The sequence below is a fragment of the Paramisgurnus dabryanus genome, chromosome 1 (genome assembly GCF_030506205.2).
Source record: "Paramisgurnus dabryanus chromosome 1, PD_genome_1.1, whole genome shotgun sequence".
Lineage (NCBI taxonomy): Eukaryota > Metazoa > Chordata > Actinopteri > Cypriniformes > Cobitidae > Paramisgurnus > Paramisgurnus dabryanus.
Genome location: NC_133337.1, coordinates 12,918,081 through 12,927,847, shown reverse-complemented (window position 1 = coordinate 12,927,847; position 9,767 = coordinate 12,918,081). Strand labels below are relative to the sequence as shown.

Here is a 9,767-nt window from a genome sequence, read left to right as displayed (position 1 = left end):
TATGTCCTGATAGGGGCGTAAAGGCCGTTTCACATGGTACGCGGCAACCGCGAGTGTTTAGTTCTTTTTCAATAGGAGACGTGCGGAAAGCGGCAAAACGGGGGCGGTTACAGAGGTGAAGCGGAGTTGGTCCACACGCCTTGCTCGTGCACCCGAAATCCTATTCCTTCTCCGGACATGGTACTTCATGACAGGCGCCGTTGAAGATAAACATATTTGCACTAAATGCTGCACAAAACGCTTCCAATACAAGAGAAAAGCTGAAGCCGCGCGGCGATTTTGCCGCTTACCGCGTACCGTGTGAAACGGCCATAACTCCACAGCGCCCTCCTGTGGTGATTTGTATGATGTACAACTGAAACCTTTTCTATGGCTTAACTAAAGTATTTCTTATTTCATTGAGTTTTTCATTTGTTTGTATTACATTATTTTGTGCGTAGTGGTTTCTGTCTTCCTATATGTCGAAATAGTTAAATACAAATATTCTTTTAAAACGTTCTAGTGGAAGAACGTAACTGCGTGGCGCCCTCTTGTGGTAATTTAGGTACGTGTGACACTTTTACGTCTTTAACTGAAGTTTGAAGGAAAACCAAACTATTGTGAATTTTCTTCAATTATTTGATTTATTTTTTGTATTTATGGATTTCATTAAATAAATAAAACTTGTTGTGTTTGGTCTGCATTTTCGAGAATGTTTTTGAAGACATAAGGTCTATCAACTGCAGTTGTACTTCCTATAAATCACCACAAGAGGGCGGCGTTCAGATAACGTCTCTGCCTACAGAACAAAACACATTCTCGACATTATTAAAAAACAAAACAAAAATGCAGACCAAACACAACATGCATGATTTCATAATGAAATCCACACAAATAATGCATCAAAAGAATTTAAGCAAATTCACAATACTGTGGGTTTCCCTTTGACTGCACTGCAGTTAAAGACATAAAGATTTAAAGTTTGGTGCACATAATTATTAAATAAGCCTGATTTAAAATAGATTTAGACCTAATCCTTGTAGGTGCAACCCACCCCATGACTCTAACCTCATGCAAAAAAGAAACTGAGTTAAAATTTTAAAGAAACTAACCTTCGATGCTGTTGTAAATGAGGCTTGTACCCCTACAGCTTTTTTCTGCTCATCTCTGTCTGAGCTACTACACATCTGTCTTAAGTAAGTTACTTATTTATAATAACTTTTAAACAATCCACAAGTCATTCTAAGGGTTACAGAACTTACGTTTATACAGTCCACTGTCACAAGCACTCAGGATCTAGTGGATGTTGTAAATTTTTACACTGACAGTGTAATAAGCAAGTAAAAATACATAATATAACTCCTCAAAGCATTACAGATTTTATTATTTATTAAAAATAAGTATTTTTATTATTATTTTGATTACTCCAAATTGCATGTTCCTCCTTCCCCCATCAACTCTTTATAATTTCGCATCTGCAAGCTTAGAAGCCGTTTTTGAAATGATCAGTGACAGATATTTATGTATCTGCCTGTGACAATAATTTATTGTTATAATAAAATATAGTTTTAGCTTGTTTTAGAGAATATGTTTTAGAAAATGGTTTTGTTGATACCAAATTTCCTGTAATTAAATAAAAATATTTACAAATAAAATATAAATGTATATTGTTCTTCATTTCTAAACATAAAGTGCACCGCCTAGTGGCAACTGCTTGAATTACACTGCTGCAAGTATCGTAAAAGAAACTGGAACATCCTGGGTGATTGTTTGAAAAACACGGTTATGATTCTGACTGTGTGTATTTTGTGTGATAATTCTGATATTATTGTTTACTTTTACAAAAAAAAACACTGCTCTTGAATATTTTTCTCTTCTTTATGACTGTAACCAGATGAAAACAGTTACAGAAGTTACACGAGATTTACTTAAATAATGTACGTTTGCTTTGCGCAATGTTTAGAAACTCTATTTAATTTTTTTTACTTGGAAAACTGCTCATTTGTTACTGAATCTTATATCTGCATTAAAAAAAATTAAAATAATAATTTCAGCCAGAGTCGCTGACGTCAGAAGCCTGCGACGGAAGTTGTGTCATTGAATTGCAGAGACCGAAATGGCTGGAGTGATCAAGAAGGTACGTACGGAGGTCATGCAAATATTTGCAATAATAAATATTATAACATACTTGCATATCAAGCATGTATCTGAATACCAGAGTTGTTTAATATGCCATTGTGTTTGTCTTAAGCTTATTTACTAACAGTGGTGGTGTTATGATTGCTATTGTTGTGCTCGGTTGTTATGAGTCTTACTTTACTATCGAGTTAGGATTTTAGATTCTTAATTTTATGATTGATTGTCCGTAGCAGTAAAATAACACGTTTAGTTTTTGCCATTGCACAAAATATGTGTTAAGGGCGGCGGCATGCCTCAGTCTATTAATGGTCTAGTGTTTATTTTGTGTCATGCATTAAACATTATTTAAACGTGCAGTGATGTTTAACTCTTTGATTCTTTTCATTTTTAAGACAACAGGCTTGGTCGGCCTTGCAGTCTCTCACAATCCACACGAGGTTGGTATCTAGGTTTGGTTTTATATATTTCTATTTAATTTGGCTATTTTATTTGGCTAAGTGATAAGTTTAACGCCAAAACATTTAAAACAAATCCTGTTGACTGATTTATATAAATTGAAATTGATTGCGAAATTATGGACATTTGTCGAATTGTTGGTTTGTTTTTACAAGCGTCTCCGGATTCTGTACACGAAGATCTTGGGATGTCTGCAAACTATGCCTCAGGATGCAGCCTACAGAAAATACACTGAACAACTTGTCAACGAGAGGTTCAATCATGTCAAAACTGTAAGAATAAGTTAAAACCTTACTAAATCGCTTTCATTGCTGTTATGTATCTTATATATTGATCATCTTTGTTCTGTAAAGGAGCCTGATGTAGAAAAGCTGGAAAAGAGACTGAACTGTGGACAGATTGAGGAGGTTATCACACAGGTAATTAATTAAAGTATTAAACTTTATTTTAAAGTGACTGTAGCTACATCCAAATACACACACTTGTGATCTTGGACATTCGAGAGTGTGCACAAGACTGACCCATGTCTTAAAACTGTCAAAGTACAGTGCCTTTATCCCACATTACATTAATTGTGTTGTTTATTAAGGGACTACTGAATAAACTTTAATAGCATGCACCAAATGAAGAGTTTTTTACAAGTGCAAAATATTCGGCTTCTAAGTTTCAGATAAGTGTAGATAATCTTTTAAGTTCAGCAAATGTTTAATTCACAGTGTTTATTTTATTTAAAGAAAAACTTAAACATATATATTTTAAGTAGCCTAAATAAAAAACGAATACGTTTTGGTGCAAATTGCTGCCACTACCTAAAATGAAATATTTACACTTGCTAAGTGTGTCCCATCGGGTAAATAATTCTACATGCACACTTGGGATCTTCACTAAAACACACTAATACAGAAAATACATAATGTCAAATGCAAAGATCGCAAGTGTGGGTATTTAGACACAGCCAATATATGTCTTTGGAGCAGGGGTCGGAATTACGGGTCCTGGTTGGCCACTGTCCTCCAGAGTTTAGCTTCAACCCTAATCAAACATGCCTGAAAATCTAATTAAAATCTTCAGGATTACTTGGAAATGACATTCAGGGAATGCTCACCCCTGCTCTAGAGGCACTAAACAACAACAACAGCGGCCACAGCTTGCTGTGAAAAAGCATGGGATGACGGGACTTGTAGTCTTCACCATCACTGCCAAAACAAATCTATCACCATAGGTGTCTTAGTGGCACTATAGTGGCAAAAGTATAAAGCCATTGCGGGACTTTGCGTAACAGGATTGACAAGCTTTGATCCTTGACCCTATGAACATATGAAAAATAATCTAAAACACTGTGCTATAATGTACTCTAATTGGATTAATGGCTGTTAAATTGGTGCTGTACCTCAGTCATTAATATGTCCATCTGATGTTTCTGAAGGCTGAGTTCGAGCTGTCCTTGTCTAGGAAGATGACAGAATGGAAACCATGGGAACCACTTGTTGAGGAAGCTCCAGCAAACCAGTGGAAGTGGCCAATTTAAAGTCCTCATGGTGTTCATTTAGATGTAAATTGTGTTTATATTAATTAATACATAAATAAAGTCTGTTTAAGTTGTACACGTTTTACTTTTTTTGTAAAGCTGCGTTTTACATTTACGTATGCACAGTGTATATACATTTCAGCAACCACACACACAGAAGAATGTAATTTCTATTTTGATTATTTTTTATTGTGGTTTGCTTTGTTGTTCATAAGTAAGCACTGTTAATGTTTGAGGAAAAACTAAAACATTACACAAAGTTTAAATGAAAGTAAATCAATGAACAGAGGTTATGAATCAATGGAAGAAACTGGCAGTTTAGATGAAGGATGTTCAGTTACAGACCTATGAGTTATAAAAAACAAACATTCAATTTCTATAACGAACACACAAAGTTTGCTACAGTAACAAAAACAAACCGTATAAAGGACTAGTAATTTTGGTATGTTGGTGTGGCTGATACTTTTTGTATATATTAAAGTCACACCTGTTTATACAGTGTAGGAGAAGTGTCCTAAGAAGCTACATTCAAATATGCATTTTATATCTAATCTTCTTTAAAACCCCAAAATAGATACAATATGAAATCTTTTCCCCTGCTGCTTATAAATATTTCTAAAACAGTTAAATCAGTCAAACGGTCAAAGACATCACCAGCAATACAGCAGTCACTGTTTTCCAGAGTGCAGAAATTTTGGCATTAGTTACAACAATAAAATATCAAAGCATTTTAAAGTACAAAGGTAACAAAAGGCACAATAAAAGACCAAATTGTATTGTGTACCTACATAGTTGCAATTGGGAAGGTTTCTGCTAAAAATATTTTCTCTTGATTCCATTTACAATTTCTTTTAGGAGAGGTGAAATATCTGTGTATATTATCTACATAAGAGACTGCAGGCTTTCCGAGGCATTAGCAGGACCCGTGCCATTGTTTTCTGAATAGTGAAGTGCTTTCTCGTCTTCCTTGGTGCTCACCAAGCTCAGGATCGCTTTGTAGAGGAACTGGTATTGTTCCTGCAGACACAGGACACAGATTTTTAAACTTAAATTTGACTACAAAATCTTTTAAATATATTTGTTATTTTGCCAAAAAGATCATATTGTGGTTCTCTTACAATATCATTGAAAACTCCTGGTCTCATGAGGTTTATCATTTTTGCTGTCTGATAGACATCCACACAGTTCTCCTCCTCCAGTTGGTTTACCAGGGAGGTCAGGGCACAAAGGACACCTGCACTCGATCCTCCACACCTGCCAGAAACACTTTGTTCACAAATGCATTTCGCATGCCAAAAAATATTCGAAATTAAAATGAAAATCTACCCATTATGAATGACGATTGGTCCCTCTCGTCGTGAACTTTCTTCTCTTATAATGTTGATCAGCTCAAATGAGTTACTGATAGGGCTGTCTGGGTTCGGCCAGCGGGGTGTCTGGTACAGTCGTACCTCCAGCACGCCGTCATCCTACCATATCAGACCACAAAGACATTCATTCATGTTTCATCTTGTACCTTGCTGGTTTTCTTCTTTTCCAGATTAAACATTTAAAATAAGAGTTTTCACACCGTTAAAGCCTCCAGAATGAAGTCTTGTACCAGCACAGACTCCTCATTGGACAGGCACACTTGGTCTTTACCCTTGAAGGTCACAGTAAAGTTCTCGCAGCGTATTGGTTGCTCTTTAGAGGGCCAGTACGCCAGATCTCCCTCTCCGGTCTGTGTAGGTCCGAAAATGAGCTTTGATTTGAAAAAAATGCTTTGATATGAATAAAATCTGAATTTGTGAGTAAACAGTAACATACCAGGTTCTGTGTATCTGGTAGGGAAACAATGATCTGTGCTTGGTGATCCCAGATCATTCTCCAAAAGTCCTGTGTGGTGTTTGGCAAAGGATTCTGGGTAATGATGAACTCGTGGCTTTGCTGATACCCCTGAAACAGCAGAGACACATTGAATAAGAACAAGAATTTGATAATTATTTCAGGAGCAAAATCACAAGACTCTCACCGTTACGTAAGAGGCATTGATGTAGTCTGAGGAATCTCCAGGAGCTGTGGATAGAGTGACCCTTGATCTCTCCACTGGGACACAAAGAGGAACGTGTATTAGGATAAAGAGCATAGCCGTTTACAAAACCCTAAGCTTACATAAACATATATACTCGGGGTGCGATTTGTGAAAAAAATCAGAGGGGGATGTTTATTTTTTGCCAATCAGCAGTAAGGGGTGTGTCTACTAACCAACATCGTTGCCTGGGTTGTGTATGTGTGGGGCGGGTCTATAAAAAAGGTCCAGATTCTATTGGGGTAGGGCCGTGTTTGTTTACGTGATTTCAAATATCAACATTGGCTTTCAGAGATCATGCACCCCGCCTTTAAATGATCTTTATTTTGGTAATCCCCTCCACCCCACCCCAGCAAATCGCACCATGAATATATTACAACCATTCTGAATCGGTATGTAAGGGAGACTCACCAGGCATCAGAGAAGACTTCCTGTTCTTAAATGCGTTGCATTCTTTTAAAGCCGCTGTGTATTCAGTCTGTTTCACACAACTCTGACTCACCAGCTACAGTTAAAAGACCGATTCATTTACATTTATGCATTTGTTTTTTAATCAAAGCGTATTATAGTGCATTCAATTTTTTAACAGTATGGGAATCAAACCCACTATTTAGTGAAGTATAAAACAGACCTTGAACTGTTTCTCCAGGCGTGTCTGGCCTGTAGGTCCAGGTGTAAGAAGATCAGATACATAGTTGTGGATGTGACTAGATGAAACGAACGTCTCTTTACTCTTGATAGCCTCCACCAAAACATCATGGATGAAGACGTACTGGTCCTGTTCATACATCAGAGGAATATCATAAATCAGTGTCACATGGTCTGTTGTGAAATCACATTCATTGACACTATCCTAATATGATCTCTATACATGCCTACATATTGTACGACACGATCCTCAATAACATTATGACCAATATTGTGTAGGTCCCCTTTTGCCACCAAAACAGCTCTGACCCGTCGAGGCATGGACTCCACTAGACCTTTCTATCAGAACCAGCATTCACTTTTTCAGCAATTTCATTTTTCCTGCTTTTAATACATCAACTTTGAAGAAAAGTGTAGTTAATGTGTTAGAAAAATGAGCAACTTTGACAAGGGCCAAATTGTGATGGGTAGACGATTGGGTTTAAGCATCTCCAAACTGCAGTTCTTGTGGGGTGTACCCGGTCTGCAGAGTGGTCAGTACCAGAAATAAGTGATCAAAAGTGGTCCAAGGAAAGAAAAAAAAATGGGTACAGGGTCATGGATGACAATGATCATGGATACATGTGGAAAGCAAATGTATGTCCGTATGGTCCGATCCAACAGATGGGCTACTGTAGCTGAAATTGCTGAAAAATTGAATGCTGGTTCTGATAGAAAGGTCAAGTGAAGTCCATGCCTCGACGGGTCAGGCCTGTTTTGGGGACCTACACAGTATTAGGCAGGTGGTCATAATGTTATGGCTGATATAAACACTGATGGTTTATATTTGAGGTTTGCAATGGGCATTGGGCACAGGACACCCTTACCTCTGTCTGTACCAGGTAGTTCCTCTGGGTACGAATGTGTTTGAGAAAGCCCATGATGTTCACCGTTCCCTCCTCTTTGATCTGTTTTAGCATGCTGTCTATTACAATGTAGGTGCCTGTTCTTCCCACACCAGCACTGTAAAACACGCATGCAAAATGTCAATCTGGATCTAACTTTGTAAACACTGGCATAGATTTGTGTCTGCAGGGCGATCATGGTGTTTACCTGCAGTGTACTACCACAGGCCCCATATCGCCAGTCCGGGCCTGAGACGACGTCCGCACAAAAGAGAGTAGAGGAAGTGTGTATTCTGGGACCCCCATGTCAGGCCACTGTGTGTAATGAAACTGAACCACTGTTTTCTCCTGACCGCGGCTCTTCTGTGACCCCTGTGTGCGTGAAAGAACAAGGATAAAAACGATAAGGACTAGAAATCCTCATAGTTGGGAATTATGACACGTGGCATAGAAAATTACCTTTTTGATGTTAATGTTCCTCAAAGTGAACGTTCTCTGTGTGTAGTACGCAAAGGTTTTGGTGCTTTTCAGGGAGACAAAAAAGCAGCCGTAGTCTTCCTGATTCTCCACAGGCCAATATTGTTCACATTTTCTCTGTTTCATACGTAAACACACATCAGGTATGTTTATAAGAATAAAGTTTTTTCCAGTTATGCATTTTAAGTAAAATCAGAGGTGATTTTAGATTTTAGGTAAAAGTATTAGGTGAAAATGACAGTAGATTTAATTAAACTAATTTTGTTATAACATAATAATGAAAATATGTTTTACTGTGTTTTATACATATTCGACTAAATATGAAATACATTATAAACTTTAATCTTACCCGACCCTTCTCTACTAGATTGGTGATCATGACAATTACACCGACGTTTTGTTCCCATATCATCCTCCAGAAGTCTTCAACACTGCTCTTCAATGGACCCTGAGCAGCGATATATGCTTTTGGCTGATTGTAGCCCTGGACAAACCGACAGAAGTTTTAGTGAAAAAGTCCCAAAATCTACCAACAAGCTTTTCAAAAAAATTATTCAGTTTTTTTTTTTTTTTTTTATTCTGAGTTAAAGTTTAGTTGTGGTTTTTGAGTAAACCACATTCCAGGGCGGTGGGTCACACTATACTTTGAGCATGTAAATATTTTTCGGACCTTGCTGTAAATGTGGTCAGAGAGCGCTTTATCCATCTTTTCTTATTTTTTATTATAGTCTGACTCCTGTGTATAGTAATATGTATAAAATTCGTACAAACATTGCAGTTGACAAAAATAAATATTGAAGAAATACATAAAAAATACACAGAAGCATATAAGTAAAAAAACGTATCTATATCAGGGATACACGATTTATACAATTAAATACACAGGTTAAAGAAACGAAGCACCTCACAAGTTTTTTGTTTGTTTCTTAAGGTCTTCACACAAGCTTGCATTTCCGTTCTAATACATTCGCCATGCATCTGAATGGAAGTCAATAGAACGGAAAGTGCGACCACCCCTTATAGGCGGGATGCATGATTTTTGAAAAACACTTTGGAAAAGAGAGTTGGGCTGAGTACCAAAACACACTTGTAGCCAATCAGCAGTAAGGGCCGTGTCTACTAACCGACATCGTTGCCTGGGTTGCATATGTGTGGGACGGGTCTATCAAAAGAAGGTCCAGATTCTATTGGGGTAGGGGCGTGTTTGTTTAGGTGATTTCAAATGTCAACATTGGCTTTCAGAGATCATGGCCCTCGCCTTTAAGTTTGAAAGTATTTGAAAGTAACATATCAAATATCTTTATTATCTTTAACTTACATCCACATAGTTGGCATTAATGTAGTCCCCAGTCTTTCCATCTTTGTCTGAGTTTTGATAGAGTTTAACTCGACTGTGATCATCTGTCCAAAAAAGTGAAGGTACATTAGGCATAAGCGTGTAGGCGCAGAAGAGCAGTCAAGAACATTAGTGATATAACATCTAGGTCTCATACAGGCCAGAATGTTGATGTATCTGTTCTTGCTCTTATTGTCTGGATGGCAGGAGCTGTCGGTTGTTATATCTGCTGTACAGCTTTGAATCTCCTGA

The 9,767-nt window shown here is 37.5% G+C and overlaps 2 protein-coding genes across 2 annotated transcripts in view; one reads left to right on the top strand and one right to left on the bottom strand.

Annotated features, from left to right (window-relative positions):
• The first annotated feature begins 2,044 nt into the window (after positions 1-2,044).
• On the top strand, positions 2,045-4,176 carry ndufa5 (NADH:ubiquinone oxidoreductase subunit A5). The gene is made up of 5 exons (XM_065264162.2): positions 2,045-2,116; positions 2,511-2,555; positions 2,730-2,846; positions 2,928-2,993; positions 4,001-4,176. The coding sequence occupies exons 1-5, from the start codon at positions 2,096-2,098 to the stop codon at positions 4,100-4,102; spliced, it is 351 nt and encodes a 116-aa protein (XP_065120234.1). The 5' UTR covers positions 2,045-2,095; the 3' UTR covers positions 4,103-4,176.
• A 90-nt stretch (positions 4,177-4,266) lies between these two features.
• The window catches only part of ptprz1b (protein tyrosine phosphatase receptor type Z1b), a 35,077-nt gene continuing 29,576 nt past the window's right edge, over positions 4,267-9,767 (bottom strand). Inside the window, exons 18-31 of the mRNA XM_065264161.2 lie at positions 9,673-9,763; positions 9,498-9,580; positions 8,529-8,663; positions 8,162-8,296; positions 7,911-8,074; positions 7,685-7,820; positions 6,802-6,948; positions 6,582-6,675; positions 6,114-6,187; positions 5,909-6,037; positions 5,673-5,822; positions 5,429-5,571; positions 5,221-5,356; positions 4,267-5,119 (exon numbers count right to left, since the gene is read on the bottom strand). Of these exons, the coding sequence (XP_065120233.2) occupies positions 4,985-5,119; positions 5,221-5,356; positions 5,429-5,571; positions 5,673-5,822; positions 5,909-6,037; positions 6,114-6,187; positions 6,582-6,675; positions 6,802-6,948; positions 7,685-7,820; positions 7,911-8,074; positions 8,162-8,296; positions 8,529-8,663; positions 9,498-9,580; positions 9,673-9,763 (1,752 nt within the window). The 3' untranslated portion in view covers positions 4,267-4,984. The remainder of the gene's footprint in view (positions 5,120-5,220; positions 5,357-5,428; positions 5,572-5,672; positions 5,823-5,908; positions 6,038-6,113; positions 6,188-6,581; positions 6,676-6,801; positions 6,949-7,684; positions 7,821-7,910; positions 8,075-8,161; positions 8,297-8,528; positions 8,664-9,497; positions 9,581-9,672; positions 9,764-9,767) is intronic.

Bases quoted from the DNA above. Each gene is read 5' to 3' on its own strand.
- ndufa5 (XM_065264162.2), top strand. From the start codon at position 2,096: ATGGCTGGAGTGATCAAGAAG. The intron at 2,117-2,510 runs GTACGTACGGAG...TTCATTTTTAAG, and splicing joins TGGCTGGAGTGATCAAGAAG to ACAACAGGCTTGGTCGGCCT. The intron at 2,847-2,927 runs GTAAGAATAAGT...TGTTCTGTAAAG, and splicing joins GGTTCAATCATGTCAAAACT to GAGCCTGATGTAGAAAAGCT.